The sequence below is a fragment of the Neophocaena asiaeorientalis genome, unplaced genomic scaffold (genome assembly GCF_003031525.2).
Source record: "Neophocaena asiaeorientalis asiaeorientalis breed wild unplaced genomic scaffold, Neophocaena_asiaeorientalis_V1.1 scaffold603, whole genome shotgun sequence".
NCBI classification, from domain to species: Eukaryota; Metazoa; Chordata; class Mammalia; order Artiodactyla; family Phocoenidae; genus Neophocaena; species Neophocaena asiaeorientalis.
The window spans coordinates 2,135,217-2,157,414 of NW_020175662.1; the positions used below are offsets into that span (position 1 = coordinate 2,135,217).

Genomic DNA, 22,198 nt, shown 5'->3' on the forward strand with positions numbered 1-22,198 from the left:
GGTGCTGCGCCGGGCGGCGGAGTCAGAGCCTGGGCGCGGGAGCACGAGCTGCAACATCAGCATCGGCGGCGGCACCTGCACCAGCTCCCGGGCCCCGCGCTGCGCTCTCCGACCCGCCGCGCCCGAGGCCGCCGCCCCGTGCTCTCTATGGATGTCAAGGCGGCCCCCAACGGGGTGGCCACCATCGAGGACCGGATCCTGCGGATCACCGGCTACTATGGCTATTACCCGGGTTACTCCAGTCAGAAAAGTAAGATGCCGCGGGGCTAGCTTGCTCCAGGCGCCGGAGGGGTGGGATGCGGGAGAGCGCGCCGTCCGGACACCTGCAGCCCTGCTGGCGTGGCTAAAGCCAATCTCCTGGCAGTGGGGCTACCGGGGCTAAAAGTGTGTTCGCTGTCCTCGGTGCTGAACCGTGAGCGAGAACGGGTGTCCGGACTGTTGGCAACTCGGACTTTGGAAATAGTGGTAGCCTTGGGGGCAGAAGCGCAGAGGGAACCGGGTGAGCGCTCCTGACGGCCGTCGGCCGGCTCACCCCAGGCTTATTCACGACCGAGCAGGCTAACGTGGCCGTTTACTTAGCGAGACTCAGCCTTTGGGGCTGCACTGCCCCAAAGTCCCTACTGGGTGCCAGGCTGCGGGCTGGGCGCTGGGGAGGCTCGGAGGTGGAGCTGGCGGCGGAGGCCGACCCAGACGTGGGTCCCGAAGCCGATGGGTCAGACTGTTCACTCCAGGCTGTTGAGACGTTGCCAGCGCGGGAATTACTCTTGTTAAAATGTTTCTGGGAGGCTGTCCACCTCGGGCAGAGAAGGAACCTGGCCAGGGCTCCGAGTCTGGGAGCTTGGAGCCAGAGACCCGTGAAAAGACTGGGGGCTGGGGTGAGTGAGAGGGGGAGGCGCGACCGGGCCACCCCCGCAGCTGCCCGCCGCACGTCGCGGCTACCGCTGAGCCGGAGCGGGCCGCTCTGTGCGGTCCGCCTTTCTTCCGGCTAAGCGAGGTCATGCGGTGCGGACGCTTTCACGTTTCTGGAGCAGTTTTGCCGGGAGGGCGATGAGGTGCGCTGTACTCTGTCCCTCTCTCCCAACGCACGAACCCACTGGCTCTATTTGCTGGGATTAGTTCTGCCGGCGACCCAAGTGAAGCTCGTTTTACTCTGAATTGGGGGAGTAGCTGCGGCTTAATTCCCATGCAGGTGGGCTTTCACTTTTTCTCCATCAATGCATTTCTGTCGCCATAGATGGAGCTTCATTGATGTTTTTGCTGTTATTTTTAACCGGAAGCCTTGGACGCTCCTAGATGCATTTCTGATTGGTATTTTTCTGAGACATTTGAGGTACAATCAACGTTACAGTTTCTCTGAAACGAGTAAACCCTAACACATAGAGGGAAAAACACCTTTTTTCTTGTAACTCCCCCGCCCCATGCTCCATCCCTATTGAGCTTTCTTCCATGGGCTGTCCTCACACAGATATTTTCTAGTTTAATACTTCATTTGGCTTCAGGAAAGGCCCATTTGATTTGGATGGTTTCTGTCTAGCTGTTTTTAGCATTAGATTATGTTATTCATTTTCCATACAAAAGTAATTATATAGTGTTAGAATTTTCTAGAAAGAAAATAACATGCTGTGGAATGTGGTTTGAAGCCTTTATACTACAGACTCAAAAATTCCTTTTTTTTCCTATTGGCAAAGGCTTTTTGTTTTTAACCCTAGAAACTTAAGCGAAGACACTAGTATACCATGTAGAGATTACTTAGATTTTACCTTTGAATATTTTAATTAGGAACCATGGGATCTTGGTTGCTTAGAAAATGTAGAAGCTGTCTGTGAGATTACAAGACCCAGGGTAGCATATTATTATAGTTTTTATAACAATGGAACTTTGGTTAATAAAGAACAAACCAAAAAGAAAACTGGAAAAGTGACATTTTAGAGACATGTTCATATTATCTTTTCATATTTGCTGAAATAGCTTCACACGTTTCATCTGACGTACAATAACTGGACAAAAAGAGGGAAGAGCACAGGTTAAGACAGTAACTGAAGCTAAAAGGGATAAAGATGCATTTGGCATAGTTATTTGTGACGGGCTCTTAGCTAACTTCGGGCCACAGAATTCAAACAGTGAAGGCAGAGAATCTCACAAGGACAGAGAATTATGTGATGGTGAAATACCTTTCAAGATGTTTAAGCTTTCAGAGGCAGAAAGAGATTGCCATTTTGCAGAGAGGCTAGGAGGAGAGAGAGCTGGAAGAGGGCCAGGCAGCTGAGCACCATGAAATAATCCTGCCCTTAATGCAGGCTTCAACTAGTAAACAAACACATTGAAGCAAACCAGTACAATACGGTCAATTGATTTAGCTGTTACCGGGAATGAGCAACAGCTTGGGGGAAGTCTGGAAAGGTATTTAGGAAAAGGCTGTGGTGAGGAATATGTAATATGTGAAGGCAAGTTGGCTTTCCCATTTTCTGATGGTCATGTTTGAGACCTCTCTTGATATCAATGCCATTTACTTTTCTAGAGGCAGGTGGGGACTCATCTCTGACAATATGCATTAATGATCAACCTCATGTTAATGTGTCCTGCTGCCACCCCTGCCAATCAGGAAGATGAGTATCTGGCTCAGAACAAATTCTAGTAGTCAGGCTGATGCAAAAAGAAATGTATGTGTACATATATTATGTATGTAAAAGGTGCATACATATATAATATACATTGTATACATAAGATATATAAAAGAATATATATGTATTATATATAAAAGATATATATATATATATACAATCATCTCTATAAATTTAGATAGATAGATGGGTACAGAGATGATTAAAGCATTAGTCTAACCTCAAGTTACTTATGGTCTGGTAGGGGAAATAGATTCACTCATTCAACAGGTGCTAATTGAGCACCTCCTATGTGCTGGGAATACATCAGTGAACAAAACAGACGAAAGTATTTTCCTTTTTAGAGCTTAAGTTCTAGTCGGAAGAGACAGACAATAATAAATAAAGAAATAAAGTATTGTATTTCAAGGTGATACCTGCTTCAACAAAAATATCAACAAGAGTTAAAAGGCTAAAAAAGTCTGAGGGGGTAGCAATTGTGGAAATTTTAAATAGGGTGGCCAGGGAAGGCCTCACTGAGGAGGTCACAACTGAGCAAAGACCTGAAGGATGTGAGAGAGTTTGCTGTGTAGACATTGGGAGGAAGTCATTCCGGGCAAAGGGAACAGCCCATGCAAAGCTCTGAGGTGGAGCATGCCGGGCCTGCTAGAGAAGGAGTGGGGAGGCCTGCATGGCTGAAGTGGGGTAAATAATTGGATGAGTGGTTGGAGATGAGGACACTATGGATACAGGGGCTCACATGAAGTAGCACCTTACTGGCCATTGTAAATCCTTTGGCTTGTACTCAGTGAAATTGGGAGCCTTTGCAGGGTTTTGACAGAGGAGTGATGTGACTTGACTTACATTTCAAAAGGATCAACTTGACTGCTCTATTGGGGCAGAGATGGAAGCAGAGAGACTAGTTAGTATGTTGCTGTAATAACCAAGGTGGGAGATGATGGTGGCCTGAACCAGAGGCGTAGCAGTAGCAGAGGTGAGAGGTGGTCAGATTCTCTATATATTTGAAATTAGATTCTCTATATACTTGAAATTCTCTATATATCTGAATAGGGTTTCCTGATAGTTGGATATGATATCTGCAAGAAAGAGAGGAGTAAAAAAATGATTCCACCTTTTCTAGTTTGACCAGGTTTGAGTTGCCGATGGCTAAAGTGTGGCAAGATTCAAGGCAGAGAAGTTTAGGGAGTCAAGGGGTAAGGATACATTTTGGAAGGTTTAAATGTAATTGGAGACGTAGAATAATCTTGGAGTTCAGAGGAGATGCCTGACTGGAGATATAAATTAGAGATTTTCCAGCATTTGGATGGTTATTTATAGTCTAAGACTAAAGAGATCTCCAAGGAGTCAATGTATATAGAGAAGAGAAGAGGAGAAAGGACTGACTCTGGGGCACTGAGACATTAAGAGGGTGAGAAGAAGAGGAGCCTATGATGCCCTAGAAGCCAGTGAAGAGTTTCAGAGGGAAGAGATTACCCGAGTCCAATGCTGCTGAAAGGTCTAGAAAATAAAAACTGATAACTCACCATGAATTTGGCAACTGGACATCACTGGCTACCTTGACAGGAACACGTAAGGTGGCAGAATGTGGATTAGAATGTGCTTAAGCAAGAATTAGAGGGAGGAATTGGAAATGTGAGTATAGACAATTCTTCAATGATTTTTGTGCAAAGGGGGGCAGAGGAAATGGGAGTAGTGGGGTTAAGAAAGTTGTTTTTTTTTGTAAGATGGGAGGCAATTGCGGGATGTTTGCATGACCATGAGCATGATTCAATAGAGAAAGAAAAATCAGTGATGTTGGAGAGATAGTGTACCAGAACTAGTGCACAAAGGAAGGGGCATCACTTTAGACAGGAACATGGATATAGGGCAAAAGGTATGGATGGAGGGTCTGGAAGGAGGATAACTGGTGAGATTCTCTTCTGGTTGCTTTCATTTTCTGCAAATAGGAAGCAGGTCATCAACTGAGAGTGAGGATAAAGGAGGAGGTGGTAGAGGTTGGAGGAAAGAGAAGGTGTGAATTGTTCTATGGGGAGAGTAAACGGACTGAGGAAGTACAGTAAAGTTGTCTGTCTGCCTTAAAGGGCACGTTTAGTTTCTGGTCAGAAATTTGAAGCGAGACCAGTCAGTAGGTTGTTATGTTCATTGACACAGTGGTGGCGTGGAGCAAGTGAAGAGAAGGATTTAACCAGAGTTTCAGATTATCCAGTGGGTGTAATAATAGCGGCAAGGGAGTTGTGAGTGTATGCAAGGAAGGTATTGTAGTGAATGACCATAGCATTTAGAGCTGGTGAATAGAGAAGAGAGAAAATCGAGATGATTAGGGAGAGTGAAAAGTTGGTAGGATCAATGGATTGGAAATCTCAGTGGGATCAAAGGCTAGTGGGTGGTTAGCTGGGAGATAAGAGGTGATGATCAAAGAGTGTTGTATTACTATAAGAAGTCATTCATTCCATAAGTCAAGTTAAAGGATAAATCCATTTATATTTTACTGTATTCCATTGTCAATATTTTTGGGGTGAGTCTTCTTTCTGTGTTTGTATAAGGAGGCAGTATATTGATGTGTAATGAATTGAACTCTAGGGGTTTGGAAATTTATTCTAGTTAAACCTGCCAGCAACTTGGCTCTGAAATCTGAGACACCTCTCTGTGGCCATCAGTTTCCTTGTTTGTTAAAAAAAAAAAAAAAGAAAGAAAAAGAAAAGGAAAGAAAAAGAAAAAAGGGTAGAAGTCACTGTCTTAGGACAGCATGCAGTAGGTCTCTTTGACAGCTTTCAAAAAAGCCCCACCCTCCATGGAGAAATCTCATTCAGTAAACTCTAGTATGTTTACTTCACCTCTCCTCGCCCTGCCTTCCATCTCAGATGATGGCCAGTTCCCTATCTTTGTTCTATGCCTTTTGTGCTTGTTGGCCTTCTGTTTTTTTCTATACTCCGCCAGTGACCAGGTTCTGTGGTTGTTTTCTATCGGTAGCTGCAAATTTATAGTAAAACTTCTTGTCCTTGCTCTGATCCCAGCTCTGACCATCCCATTTCCAAAAAGAACTCTACCGACTTCTGGCTCTCTCAATTCTCCAACTATTGCTGTGACTTAGCATTTCCCAAGGTTCCAGTCTCAGCTGTCTCCTCTCACTTTATTTTCCCCTAGCAAGTACATTCAGTTTCATGGCTTCACCATCTTCTATGTGTCTGTATTTCTAGGTCTACTTTTCCTGAGTCCAGACCCATATTTCAACTTTCTACTAGAATTCTTACCTGAATGTCCCCCAGGCATGTCACACATAAAACTAAATTCATCATTCTGTCCTTAAAATATGCCTTTTCCTTCTTAATATGCTTTTTAGCTTCCAATATCTGTATCTAACCAATTGCTCAGAAACCTGGAGTTATCCTCAAACTCTGCCCTTCCCCCTTCTCCTATATTCAGTTAACGAGTCCTATCTATTTTACCTCACATATGTGCTTTCCATCCCTATTATCACTGCCTTAGTTCTATCCATTGTATCTTTTTTTAAAACATCTTTATTGGAGTATAATGGCTTTACAATGTTGTGTTAGTTTCTGCTGTATAACAAAGTGAATCAGCTGTACATATACATATATCCCCATATCTCTTCCCTCTTGCGTCTCCCTCCCACCCTCCCTACCCCACCCCTCTAGGTGGTCACAAAGCACTGAGCTGATCTCCCTGTGCTATGAGGCTGCTTCCCACTAGCTATCTATTTTACATTTGGTAGTATATATATGTCCATATCCATTGTATCTTTCACCCAATCTCAACTCTTTTTAATCCAGTATGCACACCTTAAGAACATTCAATTCCCTAAAATGCAAATCTTCCTCTCATATCCCTGATCAAATGCCAGGAATAAATCTTCATTTTCTGTGGAATAAAGTCCAAATTCCTTAGCATGCCACAATCTGAGCCCAGCTTACATTGTTCTATTTTAGCACATGTTTTCCCCTCTAATTGCCAAAGTAATGCATGCTTAATGCAGAAAATCTGGAAGGCAGAGAAGTAAAGAGAGTAAAAACAAAATTACTTATAATTCTACCAGCCAGAGGTCATTAGTGTTAACATTTTGGCTAACACTACCCTTTCAGTCTATTTTATGTCCATAGACCCATGCAGGTGCTGTTTATTTTGTACTGAACATTTCTCTCATTGGTCTATATATTTTAATAAGTGAAATTTAATGTATGCAAAATCTTCCATACATTTAAACACCTTAATCTACTTACATTGTTGAATTTTTCATCCAGTTTTTCTTTTTAATTTCATATCTCACATAGCCTCCACAAGCCCTGAACATAGTCTCATCAAGCTGCTCATTGTTTTAATAACATTCTTGTCCCCATGTTCTTCAGGTCCTCAGTGCCTTTTTACACTATGACCTGAATGGCTTCCTCTCCCCACGTCTCCTTTTTTCCTCTTTGGAAAGCTCCTATTTATCTTTAAAGGCCAAGTTCACATGCGCTGTCCTCTGTAAAGCTTCCTGATTGCCCCAGGCTGGGTTAATCCTCCCTCTGTGCTCCTGTTATACTGTGTACTCACCTCTGCTCCAGCATTTAGCACACTATTTTGGGCTGTTTACTTTTCACAAGACTGTTTCACCCACGGAGCTTGGTGAGGGAAGGGACTTATCTTTATTAATTTTTATCTTAGGCAAAGTGAAAGTGTACTGGGGTACATTCTGGGTGCTCAATGAAGTTTATTGTACTAATGAATGAATGATTATAGTTTCTGTTGAAGAAATTGGAGAGTTAATTATTTCCACACAGAAAAAGTGTACATGGTGATAGTGACTGGAGGGAAAGAAAAAAGTCACCAGCTATGAATGAATTAAACAGATGTGCCTATTCAGAGAATGAGAATAAACCAAATGGTATTTTGTGATCACTTTACGTTTATAACTTCTGCATTTGGGTCCTTATTGCCTTTATAACCTTTTCTGTACTTGAATGGGGAAAAGGCAATTTTTAAAATACAAAATAGTATAAAGTTATTAGAATTCTAAGAAATAAAGAGTGGTCCCTCCCCCCTTGTGAAGTGGTTAGTATTAGTCTTCATGGTACGATATTAATATAACACTGCAGCGCTCTGTCATTAAGTTATAAAACTGTCTCATACTAGCGAAATGAATGCAATAAATAGTTCTCCCAGTTCATAGTCTTTTTATACCTTGATAATAAGCCTTATGCTTCTTTGTATATGACAGGTAGCACTTTATAAACAGTTATAAATAATTACCATTGATACGTAGTAAGAAGTCTTTGTAACACAGTTTTAAACTATAACTTGTAAGGTCTACATTGATACTGAATATCATCGTATGTGTTATTGATGTTGCATAATGTAGTTTCTACAATGTTTATTCTGATATGTATTTTTCATTTAAAATATAAATTTACATATGAACTTGATATTTGTAAAATACTACTGCTACTAATAGCTAACACATGGGTTTAACATTAAGCGTCAGATAAACTTTCTTTAGAAAGCCCATCTAAGACCTGTTTGAGGCCATAAGGTCTAATGCAAAGACCACAAGACCCTGCTCTGCTACTTGCTAGACTTTTAAACTCGCATAAGTAACTTAACCTCTCAGATCAACAGTTTTGTTCCTGTAAAATGGAAATAGTAATAGTTGCATCACAGGTCACTGGGAGGGTTATATAAGATAACGTATATAAAATGTCTGACACGACGCGCAGTTCAGTGTATGGAAGCTGTTGTGATCACGGAGGAAACCAGTTGAATCGGCTTCATGATTTCAAAAAGGCTTGCTCACTTTTTTCTTGTAAGTAAATGGTTTACCACTTACATTTTTTTCCTATCCAATGTTGTACTCTGAATTGTTATTGAAAATTGTGTTACAGCAATGTTAAAGATAATTTACAAATTATCCAAGTCTGCAATGGTTTTTATTTTGCCATTAGAAGGTTGCCTTCTACTTCTTACCACTTTCTGGCTTACCTGGATCGCCCCTGGGGATAGGTTAAAATGGGCTGGAGCCATTTGTGATGAGATTATTCCCAATGGGCTGATCCAAAATAGAGGAGACGAATCTAGGGCTTATGGGTGACAGGATGGGTCTGCATGTCTGGAGATGCAGATACCCAGACATCAAAGTAGAGAAAAGCGCGGGGGTTGGGGGAGGGGTGTGGACAAATTGGGGGAGAGAGTGGGGGAGGGGAAGGGTGAAATCCCAGCTGAAGATGAGTAGCATGGGATGAGGTGGGTTTATACAGGATTGGGAGGGCAAATAGGGGGAGAAGAAGCGAAGGCTGATAATTAATTGGGGACTAGTCTGCTGGAAGTTTCATTGTTCCTTTTTACATGTGGAGTCTTTTTATTTTTTCAAAAGTGAATAGCCTTTTGTTTCCTAGTTATGGTTAAATCCTTAAACTCCTGTGATTTCCTGTGCCCCGTTACATGTGGAGTCTTAAAGGGGCAGTTGCTTTTCGGTCTATTTATATAGTGGTGAACATTACAGATAGGATATTTTAAATTCTACTTTTAAAAATACATCATTATGATATAAACACATTTACATAGTCTTCGAAGTTATAATTCTGTTATGTTATGAAGTATTTAACTACTTAAAGACACAGAATAATATAGAGAAAAAGGAAAGTAATCCTGTCACTAACATGACAACCGTTATTTTGGTTAATTTCCTTCCAATCTTCGTAATGCACGTAGGGCTTCACTTCTTGATTTATTGACAAATATAAACTAGAGTGTAGTCATAATTCTGATATATACAATTTTGTGCCCAGCTTCTTTCCCACTTGACATTTTAGGATAAGCATTTTTCATTTTGCTGCATTCGTCTGCTTGCAGAGCCTGGAATTAGATTCCCTTTCAGAGATCTTGGCTTAAAGAATTTGGGCAAGCTGGTTCTCAGTTCTTTGAGACTAAATGAAATAGAGAGACCTGGAGTGTTAGTGAGGGCTTGTTTGGTTTCTTATCACAGGGTTCCACTTGAACCGGCTTAAGCAAAAATGGAAGTGATTGAAACGATACTGTGAGTCTTCCATGGATTTTAAGGCCAGGGATTAGGTGGGATAAGCGTCAGGTCCCGGACTGTTGTAGGGAAGATAGGAAGCCCTCTTTCTCTGCCTTTCATCTCTTTTTTTTTTCTGGCATATGTTCTCCATTCTTGTCTCTTGCTGCAGACTGGCTTTCTCTATTCCTTGTCCAAATGGTTGAAAATAGCCTCTGCAAGCAGTTCCAATGTTTACATGTCCTCTATTCAAGAGAGCAGACAGATTGAGCAAGAATCTCTTCTAAATCCAGATTCCCAGGGAAAGGGACTCTTTGGCCCAATTTGTGTCAAGTGTACACTCTCGATCCTATCGACTGTGGTGGTCTGGGGCAGGGTCAAGTTATGCCATCACGGCTGCCAGAGGCTTTCTCCTGTAACCCTACTGACAGTAGGGCAAGAGGTAGCTTCCAGAGAAAAGGAGTGATTGGCTGGACAGCCAATAGCTATTTGGTTCACTGAGCTTTGCATAAAAAGTTTTTCATATTAAATCATAGGCTTCAATCGAGATCCAATCTTTCTTCTGGTCTGATAGTCCTTATAATGTACCTACATAATATCTAGTGAGGTTATAGATAGTGTATTCCTAAACTGAGAAAATCCAAGTGTTTGTTTAGAGTATAAGTCACTAGGGAGTTCTGTTTAAAAGTACTCAACAGCACTGCAGACTGCTTATTAAGTTTTATTGAAGTGCTGCTGGTTACATCAAAATTGGAAGACGTATTTCTTTTTCTAGGTCGGATAGGGTAACACACCAGTTCCTTCAGACTCAAGGTATAGTAACTGAGGGTGACATTTAACATTGTATGCTTTAAACAGGGGTTGAAAATTACAGTATTCTGCAGTCTGAGATTTTCTATATTTAGTTCTGGGCTAATGCCAAGACGGCACTACTGAGGGTCAATAATGGTTTTATGGTTCTGAAAACCAGACATACTAAGAAATCTTTATCTCTTGTGAAGCTAAGATTCCTAAGGGTGGTAGAGCCTGCACGTTTTTGCTGCTGATGCCTTGCTCCAAGTCATGTGACTTTGGTATCTATCTTGCATTTTTGTTCACACCCATGTTTTACATTGGCATTCTAGAGGAAAGATTCAGATCGGATGAGCCGGGAACCATTTGGAGCACCGTCTTCCCTGCAGGAGTAATGGTGGCAGATGCTAAAAAAGCAATGTATACATCTAAAATGAATTATTATTTCTCAGGGACATTTTAGAACAAATATATTTAGAAGTCGAGAACTTTTTATTTCTCCTTAATTAAAAAAAATTGTGAGTGCCTCAAGTGGGAGCTTCTTGTCTTTCTCCTTTCTAGTCCACATCCACAGAGCAGTCACTGTGATATTTTAGAAACATTAATTGGATCATGCCATTCCTCTGGTTAAAGTCTTCAAGGGCTTCTCATATTTCTTTGGAAAACTATAAAAGCCTAAACCTAGCCTACATGGTCCTACGTGGTTGGATTCTTCTGATGGCATCACGCTTGCATGCCCACATGATGCTCTGGTCATGCTGGCACGTTCTCCAGGTCCTTTCCTTCCTCCAGGCTGATGAACAAGCTCTTCCCTCTTCCTGGTGCTGTCACCTGGCTGGCTCCTCACCAGCCCTCAAGTCTCATATTAAGTGCCACTGCCTCAGGCTTCCAGCTTTGCACCTCTCTCATCTCATGTACTTTTCCTTTATAACACTTACTGCAAACTGTGATTGCAATTTATGTTGATTCTTGTGACTGATCAATGTCTTTCCTGCCTGCTACTCGCTTAGCTCCATAAGGGAAGGGATGGATCTGTTTTGTTCAGCACTATGTACCCAGCACACAGAACAGTACCTGAACACTCCATAAGTATTTGCTGAGGGATTAAATCTTGTTAAAAATTTAGAATAGGGCTTCCCTGGTGGCGCAGTGGTTGAGAGTCCGCCGGCCGATGCAGGGGACACGGGTTCGTGCCCCGGTCTGGGAAGATCCCACATGCCGCAGAGCGGCTGGGCCCGTGAGCCATGGCCGCTGAGCCTGCGCGTCCGGAGCCTGTGCTCCGCAACGGGAGAGGCCACAACAGTGAGAGGCCTGCGTACAGCGAAAAAAAAAAAAAAAAATTTAGAGTAGACTTAAGAAACCCCCAACATTTTATTTCGAATGATTTTAGACTTACAGGAAAGCTGCAAAGATAATTCACAATGTTTCTGTTCACCCCTCACCCAGTTTCCCCTATTATTATTATTTTATATTACCAAGGTGTATTTGTCAGAACTAAGAAACCACTATTGGTACGTTACCATTAATTAAACTCTAGACTTTATTTGGACTTCGCCAGTTTTAAGGTTTGCCTGCTGTTCCAGGATCCAAACCAGTGTACTCTATTGCACTTAGTTGTCCTGTTTCTTAGGTAGGCTTTTAATGAACTGAACTTGAAAAGATAATTTCAATTCTATAGGAACTTCCTGGCCACTTTTTTAGGGCTTGGGTCAGATCACGTTTGAAATTTTAATTACTAGTTTTCAAGGTAACATTGGATTAAATTCATGTTAGAAATGACCTGTGACTTGACATGGTAATTACATACTATTTTAGAGGACTCTTCTATAGTGTAGAACACTTGTTTTTAATGTTTCTGCCTTTTAACATTTTAGAGGAACACAGGCATTTTTGAAAATCTAAATAAAACTATAAATTACTCCCCCCATGTACATATACACCAAATATTTTCATGCAGTTCATTTTATTACACTGGAAATTTATTATTTCATAGGAACACGCTATAAAAGTGATAATTCCAATGAGTCATGTCTGTTTTTCTATTTTATGAGAATGTATGTGAAATTTGATGGTAATATCTGGAAAAATTGAAATAATTAAAATTTGTTAACTAAAATGAATTTCAGTTTTATTCAATTTTCAAAAGTGGATTTTAGTGAGAAAGCTCTCATAGTTTGGATTGAATAAGAAGCTGAAAATTTGGGGTGGTCTTAGGCATGAGAATATGCAGCTCATCTTTGATATTCAGTTTACTGCAACTTGGTTAAAATATTAACACTTTCTAAAAACTCTGACTTACAAGGATACGAGGTAGCAAATGAAATTAGAGACCCCATAGCTTATTTGGCAGGGAAAGGTGGATTTGTATCAAGAAACTTCTTGAAGACTCTTCAAGTTGAATTAATGTCACATCATTTCATTCGTACGCAAGTCACTGAGGTCATCTTTGAGGCAAGGTCTGCATCATCCATGCTGTCTTTGTCAGCAAAAAAAGAAAGATGAATCCATATTTCATTTTAAGTTTGTCTAAGCAGAATTAGTCTTCAAATATATCTTGCAGTGTATCTAGGTACTTCCAGATTGTTTGTCTGCACAGACATTTTATGACATATCACTCTGTATCCTTATTTTCCCGAGGAGCTCTATTTCCAAAAGACCTTGTGGTTTTCAGCTGCATTATAATAATGACTTTAAGGCTTTCAATGAAAAATTGTATCATTTTTGGCCGCACAGCATGTGGGATCTCAGTTCCCCGACCAGGGATCGAACCCACACCCCCTAAAGAAGAACGCAGGGTGTTAACCACTAGACCACCAGGGAAGTCCCCCAAAATTGTATCATGTTCATATCCATAAAGTAAGCAAAGTGAAGAATGAAGTTCTCCTTATTGAACAACTAAGGATGGGCTTCACATTTTTTTCCTCAAGGTGATACAAATGTCCTTCAAAGATTTCAAGTCAAGATTTCTGAAAAGATATTAGCTTCAAAGTAGTCAAAGAGAAGTCCACATTCTCTTCACTGGCTCTGATGGAATTGACTTTCAAGGTAATAGAAAAGGTTTCTTGTTGGATCACTGGCAATATTTTAGGTTACTACATGCAGCAAGTTACACTGATATGCAAAGCTACTCTCATCACCAAAGCAGTACAACCTACTTTCCTCCCCATGTGCAGTTTGTTTGACATTACAAACGTTCATGTTTCCTAAAAAGCTCACAGAATAGGTGTTCTCCTTAGGTGACACTCATATACATATAATAGAAAATCAGAAGTTGTGAGATATGCAGTCATTTGCTAAAGGGAAATAGCATAGCAGCTAGTATCTCCAATGTTTGCACCAAAATTATGGCAAAAGAGCAAGATTTGAGAGGACTTTATTTGATAAAGGCACTGCTCCCATTTTTATCCCCTGATGCAGACCACAAACTAGTTTATCCTTTTCCAGGGCAGACTGGTTCCCAAGGTCTCCCCAGGATGAATTTTAAAAAATTATTTATTTATTTGAGTATAGTTGTTTTACAATGTTGTGTTAGTTTCTGCTGTACAACGAAGTGAATCAGCTATATGTATACATATATCTGCTCCCTCTTGGACCTCCCTCCCACTCTCCCTCCCCAATCCCACCCATCTAGGTCATCACAGAGCACTGAGCTGAGCTCCCTGTGCTATACAGCAGGTTTCCACCAGCTATCTATTGATATTTTACACATACTAGTGTATATATGTCAATCCTAATCTCCTGTTTGTCCCACCCTCCGCTTCTGCCTCTGTGTCCACATATCTGTTCTCTACATCTGTGTCTCTATTCCTGCCCTGCAAATAGGTGCACCTGTACCATTTTTCTAGATTCCAAATATATGCGTTAATGTATGATATCTGTATCTCTCTTTCTGACTTACTTCACTTTGTGTGACAGTCTCTAGGTCCATCCACGTCTCTGCAAATGTCACAATTTCATTCCTTTTTATGGCTGAGTAATATTCCATGGTATATATGTACCACATCTTCTTTATCCATTCATGTGTTGATGGACTTTTAGGTTGCTTCTATGTCCTGGCTATTGTAAATAGTGCTGCAATGAACATTGTGGTGCATGTGTCTTTTTGAATTATGGTTTTCTCAGGGTATATACCCAGTAGTGGGATTGCTGGGTCGTATGGTAGTTCTAATTTTAGTATTTTTAAGGAACCTCTGTACTGTTCTCCATAGTGGCTGTATCAATTTACATTCCCACCAACAGTGCAAGAGGGTTCCCTTTTCTCCATACCCTCTCCAGCATTTATTGTTTGTAGATTTTCTGATGATGGCAGTTCTGACCAGAGTGAGTTGATACTCCATGGTAGTTTTGATTTGCATTTCTCTAATAATTAGTGATGTTGAGCATCTTTTCATGTGCCTCTTGGCCATCTGTATGTCTTCTTCGGAGAAATGTCTATTTAGACCTTCTGCCCACTTTCTTTTTTAACATCTTTATTGGAGTATAATTGCTTTACAATGTTGTGTTAGTTTCTGCTGTATAACAAAGTGAATCAGCTATACATATACATATATCCCCATATCTCCTCCCTCTTGCGTCTCCCTCCCACCCTCCCTACCCCACCCCTCTAGGTGGTCACAAAGCACAGAGCTGATCTCCCTGTGCTATGCAGCTGCTTCTCACTAGCTATCTGCCTATTTTTGATTGGGTTGTTTGTTTTTTTGATATTGAGCTGCATGAACAGTTTGTATATTTTGGGGATTAATCCTTTGTCAGTTGCTTCATTTGCAAGTAGTTTCTCATTCTGAGGGTTATCTTTTCATCTTGTTCATGGTTTCCTTTGCTGTGCAAAAGCTTTTAAGTTTAATTAGGTCCCATTTGTCTATTTTTGTTTTTATTTTTATTACTCTAGAAGGTGGGTCAAAAAGATCTTGCTGTGATTTACGTCAAAGAGTGTTTTTCCTATTTTTTCCTCTAAGAGTTTTATAGTGTCCAGTCTAACATTTAGGTCTTTAATCCATTTTGAGCTTATTTTTGTGTGTGGTGTTAGGGAGTGTTCTACTTTCATTCTTTAACATGTAGCTGTCCAGTTTTTCCAGCACCACTTATTGAAGAGACTGTCTTTTCTACATCGTATATTCTTGCCTCCTTTGCCATAGATTAGGTGACCATAGGTGCGTGGGTTTATCTGTGAGCTTTTTTTAAACATCTTTATTGGAGTATAATTGCTTTACAATGGTGTGTTAGTTTCTGCTTTAAAACAAAGTGAATCAGTTATACATATACATATCTTCCCATATCTCTTCCCTCTTGCATATCCCTCCCTCCCATCCTCCCTATCCCACCCCTCTAGGTGGTCACAAAGCACTGAGCTGATCTCCCTGTGCTATGTGGCTGCTTCCCACTAGCTATCTATTTTACATTTGGTATTGTATATATGTCCATGCCACTCTCTCACTTTGTATCTGTGAGATTTCTATCATGTTCCATTGATCTTTATTTCTGTTTTTGTGCCAGTACCATACTGTCTTGATTATTGTAGCTTTGTAGTATAGTCTGAAGTCGGTGAGCCTAATTCCTCCAGCTCCATTTTTCTTTCTCAAGATTGCTTTGGCTATTTGAGGTCTTTTGTGTTTCCATACAAATTGTAAAAGTTTTTGCTCTAATTCTGTGAAAAATACCATTGGTAACTTAATAGGGACTGCATTGAATCTGTAGATTGCTTTGGGTAGTATAGTCATTTTCACAATATTGATGCTCCCAATCTAAGAGCATGGTATATCTCTCCATCTGTTTGAGTCATCTTTGATTTATTTCATCAGTGTTTTATAGTTTTCTGAGTACAGGTCTTTTGCCTCCTTAGTAGGTTTATTCCTAGGTATTTTATTCTTTTTGTTGTGATGGTAAATGGGATTATTTCCTTAACTTCTCTTTCTGGTCTTTCATTGTTAGTGTGTAGGAATGCAAGAGATATCTGTGCATTAATTTTGTATCCTGCAACTTTACCAAGTTGATTGATGAGCTTTAGTAGTTTTCTGCTGGCATCTTTAGGATTTTGTAGTATAGTATCATGTCATCTGCAAACAGTAACAGCTTTACTTTTTCTTTTCTAATTTGGATTCCTTTTATTTCTTTTTTTTCTCTGATTGCCATGGCTAGGACTTCCAAAACTATGTTGAATAAGAGTGGTGAGAGTGAGAGTGGACATCCTTGTCTTGGTCCTGACCTTAGAGGAAATGCTTTCGGTTTTTCACCATTGAGAACGATGTTTGCTGTGGGTTTGTCATATATGGCCTTTATTATGTTGAGGTAGCTTCCCTCTGTGTCCACTTTCTGGAGTTTTTTTTATCATAAATGGGCGCTGAATTTTGTCAAAAGCTTTTTTTCTGCATCTATTGAGATGATCATATGGTTTTTATTCTTTAATTTGTTAATATGGTGTATCACATTGATTGATTTATGTATATTGAAAAATCCTTGCATCCCTGGGATATATCCCACTTGATCATGGTATATGATTGTTTTAACGTGTTGTTGGATTCTGTATGCTAGAATTTTGTTGACGATTTTTGCATTGATGTTCATCAGTGATATTGGTCTATAATTTTCTTTTTTTTGTGATATCTTTGTCTGGTTTTGGTATCAGGGTGATGGTGGCCTTGTAGAATGAGTTTGGGAGTGTTCCTCCCTCTGCTATATTTTGGAAGAGTTTGAGACGGATAGGTGTTAGCTCTTCTTTAAATGTTTGAGAGAATTCGCATTTGAAGCCATCTGGTCCTGGACTTTTATTTGCTGGAAGATTTTTAATTACAGTTTCAATTTAATTACTTGTGATTAGTCTGTTTATATTTTCTAATCCTTCCTGGTTCAGTCTTGGAAAGTTGTACCTTTCTAAGAATTTGTCCATTTCTTCCAGGTTGTCCATTTTATTGGCATAGAGTTGCTCATAGTAGTCTCTTATGATCCTTTGTATTTCTGTGGTGTTCATTGTAGTTTCTCCTTTTTCATTTATAATTTTATAGATTTGAATCTTCTCCTTTTCTTTCTTGATGAGTCTGGGTAAAGGTTGTCAATTTTGTTTATCTCCTCAAAGAACCAACTTTTATTGATCTTTGCTATTGTCTTGGTTGTTTCTATTTCATTTATTTCTGCTCTGATCTTTATGATTTCTTTCCTTCTACTAACTTTTTTTATGTTCTTCTTTCTCTAGTTGCTTTAGGTGTAAGGTTAGGTTGTTTTTTGAGATTTTTCTTGTTTTTTGAGGTGAGATTGAATTGCTATAATCTTCCCTCTTAGAACTGCTTTTGCTGTGTCCCATAGATTTTGGGTCGTCATGTTTTCATTGTCATTTGTTTCTAGGTATTTTTTGATTTCCTCTTTGATTTCTTCATTGATCTCTTGGTTATTTAGTAGTGTATTGTTTAGCCTCCATGTGTTTGTGTTTTTCACAGTTTTTCCCCCTGTAATTGATTTCTAATCTCATAGTGTTGTGGTCGGAAAAGACGCTTGATACAATTTCAATTTTCTTAAATTTTCCAAGGCTTGATTTTTGACACAAGATGTGATCTATCCTGGAGAATGTTCTCTGTGCACTAGAGAAGAAAGTGTATTCTGCCTCTTTTGGGTGGAATGTCCTATAAATATCAATTAAATCATTTGTTGAGATGTGGATGGATCTAGAGATTGTCATACAGAGTGAAGTAAGTCAGAAAGAGAAAAACAAATATCGTATATTAACGCATATATGTGGAACTTAGAAAAATGGTACAGATGACCCAGTTTGCAGGGCAGAAATTGAGACACAGATGCAGAGAACAAACATATGGACACCAAGAGGGGAAAGTGGCGGGGGGTTGGGGGGATGAATTGGGAGATTGGGATTGACATATATACACCAATATGTATAAAATGGATAACTAATAAGAACCTGTTGTATAAAAAAATAAATAAAATAAAATTCATTAAAAAAAAAAGGCTGGAAAAGGCCTTGGGGTTGGGGCTTAGGCAGGGGCAGGGCTTAGGCCAGGTGGGGCCTAGGCTCAGCACAGACAGAGGGAGCCCTGGAGGGCAGGGGTTCAGGCCCAGGAACCCAGCAGGCTTGCCAGGGTCTGAGTGGGTGGGGGAAACACTGGATGCGTTCCCCTCTGATCTCCTGGTCCCCTGAAGGACCCTGTCCCTGCTAACCCCTGCTCCATGGGTGGGCCCCTTGAGTGTGGGAACCCTTCTCCTCCCCCCACTGCCCCTCAGAGGCTCTGGTCCTGTTCCGCCTCCACTTTTCCTCCCTCCACCTCACTCCCATGCTCCCGGGACCTTCTTGGCCAGAGGGGGCCCTGGAGGGCTGAGGTTTAGGCCTGGGACCCCAGCAGGCTCACCGGGGCGTGAGCGGTTGGGGGAGATGCTAGCTGCATTCCCTCCGATCCCCTGATCCCCTGAAGGTCTCTCCCCATCCTCACTGATCCCTACACTGTGTGTGGGTGGGACCCTCTGATCGTGGGAACCCCTCCCCTCCCCCAGCCACCCCTCAGGGGTGCTGCTCCCCTCCTCCCTCCACTTTTCCTTCCCCCCTCCTTCCCCAGCAAGTCCTACCTGGTCACACGGGGATTCCTCCTGTCCCTTTAGGTGTCCGAGGTACCCCACAAGTGCCTGTTAGGTGACCTAGTTGTGAGGAGATACAAACTTCATGTCCTCCTACTCCACCATCTTGGCTCCTCCCCTCTCCCCAGGATGAATTTAGCAGCAAGGAAAGAAAACTCAGTTTATATTGGCTTAGGCAATGAGGAAATTTATTCTTTCCGAGCAGGAAGTTGAGAAGGTGGGGTGGCTGAATTAATGGCTTATGCTGGAATGAAGTACCCAGATTATAATCTTTTCTTTTCTGGTTTCCATCGCTTTATCTGTGTGCTGTACGTTGTAGGATATTTTCTTAACTCTATTTTCAAGTTATTCTATAAAGTTTTTCACTTAAGGTTTCAGCTGAAGTTATAATAGCTCTTTTATTTTCCTAATATTTCTTTTAAAAATATGGCATCTTATTTTTCCTATGATTATGATCTTCAGAAATAGGCTCATTAGAAGCTGCGTCACTTCTGTTTTCAAGTTGTGTGGACAAAACCCAAAATCCAGCACTTGTTTACAGATGTTTATTGTTTCAGTGAAGGATGTGCTGGGCCATGCTGTGAATGTAGTAAGAGACATTGAATTGTAAATTTTAAAATGGTTAAAATGGTGAATTTTATGTTATGTGAATTTCACCTCAGTAAAAAAATTGTTACTATTCTAAAAAAATGTCATCTTATTCTTGTTTTATGGATATAATAGCTTCTTTTATTATTCCCTGAGGATCTTACCATTTTTTGAAAGTTTTTTTCTCTTGAATGGGCCACTTCCTCCAAGTTGCTTTCTAAAAGTTTTTTTTATTATTGTTAGCCAATATTCTTGGATGTTTGGTGATTTTTGTGTATCTGCATGTATTCTGGAGTGGAGGGCTCCAAAACTATTTGGGAGGTGTAAGAATGGTTGAGTTGGTCAGGAACTATGAAGGGTCTTACCCCATTTTCAAACTAACAAGTTAATCTGCTGCATTTTCATAGATGCTCCCAGAAGACATGAGATTCCTGGGTCAGATACAAAGGACATTATTACTCACAGTTCAGCAAGGAGCATGAGCTTCCTGGTCACGGTGGTTCCCCTTGCTCCGAAAATTTCACAGGGACAATACAGAGCAAGCAAGGTGGGTCCTCACTATGTAGTGGGTTTATGTCATACCTGAGGACTCCTGAGCTCAAGAAATTCCAATCATTTATAATGGTCTACAGACAAACCTACCCAATCTTTGCTCCAGAGGGAGACATTAGCAAACAAACCTGCCTTCTATTCTAGAGGGAGACAAACTTCACTATACACGGTCTTGAAAAGCTAGTCCAGGACAAAAAGTTGTCAGTTCCTACATAAGATGTTCAGAAATGGAGGAAAGACCCATAGAGAATTATCTCCCAACAGGGGCTTGTCTATCGTGACTTCACTGTCAAATAGCTGAGCTGTTTCCTTGGGAACCTTCAATTTCATTCTTGTGAGATCTGTTCCTTTGGATCATAGAAGGCTTTTCTAATCTCCTGACTGGCTGCTAGCATCCTGTGAACCACGTGGGAAGGAAGCCTGGGCACCTCACTGAGCAATGTGTGTAGGTTCACCTAATTCCTCCGTGATCTTGGTATGGTACCCCAATCTTCAACCATGCCTGGGGTTCCTGTGGACTTCTGTTTGGACCTCTCCAGAGAATAAAGCTCTGGCCTTTGCCAGAGTAAAGGGAGGTGTAGTCAAATGCTGTACAGAGTGAGGATGGGAATTAGGAAGCCATTAGTCTTCTTAAAAAGACTTAAACAAGGCTACTGATTGTAGCCTCACTGTCATCCCTGTTAATTTGGCAACTGGTAAGTTTGGAAAATTCTGTGTTGTAAATTGGACTAATATCAATTTTTCCTACATTCAACTTAGGTTTCAGTTTCTTCAAGCCTGACAAGTCATTTACCACTTTCCAGCTTCAAAAATTTTGTTATTGTTTTCTTTCCTGATTCTTGTTTTTAAAATTGCACTTATTGTCATTTTAGTGGCATTTCCTGAATGAACAAATAGAAGTGTGTGTATTTCAATCTGCTGTCTTTACCAGGAAGAATCATTGTACTTTCTATTCCTGTTCTTTGAAGTCTCCCAACTTAAACTAGATCTACCGTAAACCAAGATAAATATCATATTCATAGTGACAGAGTACATTGTCTCTATTTCCTCTCAGTGGGAAGCTATTTTAAGATATCAGGGACTTCCCTGGTGTGCCAGTGGTTAAGAATCCACCTGCCAATGCAGGGGACACGGGTTTGATCCCTCGTCTGGGAAGATCCCACATGCCGTGGAGGAACTAAGCCCGTGTGCCACAACTACTGAGCCTGCGCTCTATAGCCCGCAGGCCACAAATACTGAAGCCTGCACTCCTAGAGCCCGTGCTCCGCAACAAGAGAAGCCACCACAATGAGAAGCCCACGCACTGCAATGAAGAGTAGCCCCCACTTGCCGCAACTACAGAAAGCCTGCTCACAGAAACGAAGACCCAACGCAGCCAAAAATAAATAAATAAAATAAAAAATTTTTAAAAAGTGCTAGCATTAAAAAAAAATGGCATAACATAGGGGCAAATAATATTGTGCATTATCTATTTCTTGATCTGAATGCTGGTTTCACGGATGTGTTTACTTTATGAAAATATCAAGGAGTGCACTTGAGACTTGTGTACTTTATTGTATGCATGTTATATTGTCATAAAAGGTTTATATTAAAAATTGTACATAACATGGCTGTATGTCAAAGCATTCCAGTTCATTTTACTGTTGTTTTTCATAAAACATGGAATTACCACTTTAAAATATTTTTCAAATTTTCAAAGTAACATAAAATAATTACTTTTGTGTGTTTCCAGTTCACTCACCCCTAAGTGCATCCCCTAATCTCTAAACAGTATGGGGAAAGTGGTTCTCAAGTACTTTGCTGCATGTTAGAAACACCTGAGAGTTCTAAAAAAATCCCACTGACAAGGCTGCATTTCATCCCAATTAAAACAGAGTCTCTGGGATGGAGACCCAGGCATCAGTCCTTTTTAAAGCTCCCCAGGAGAGTCCAATGAAGTTTACAGGCAAGCCTGTAAACACAGGTCTAGGGCGATGCTTCTCAAATTATCTGTGGTGAAGAACCAGTTTGTGTTTTTACATTCCTGACTCATCACAGATCAAAATTCTTGCAAAATCAATAAAAATGA

The 22,198-nt window shown here is 40.7% G+C and overlaps 1 protein-coding gene across 1 annotated transcript in view; it reads left to right on the forward strand.

The window, feature by feature from the left end:
- Nucleotides 1-147: 147 nt before the first annotated feature.
- The window catches only part of SLC35F4 (solute carrier family 35 member F4), a 269,905-nt gene continuing 247,854 nt past the window's right edge, over nucleotides 148-22,198 (forward strand). The window contains exon 1 of the mRNA XM_024731487.1: nucleotides 148-250. Coding sequence (XP_024587255.1) covers nucleotides 148-250 — 103 coding nt within the window. The remainder of the gene's footprint in view (nucleotides 251-22,198) is intronic.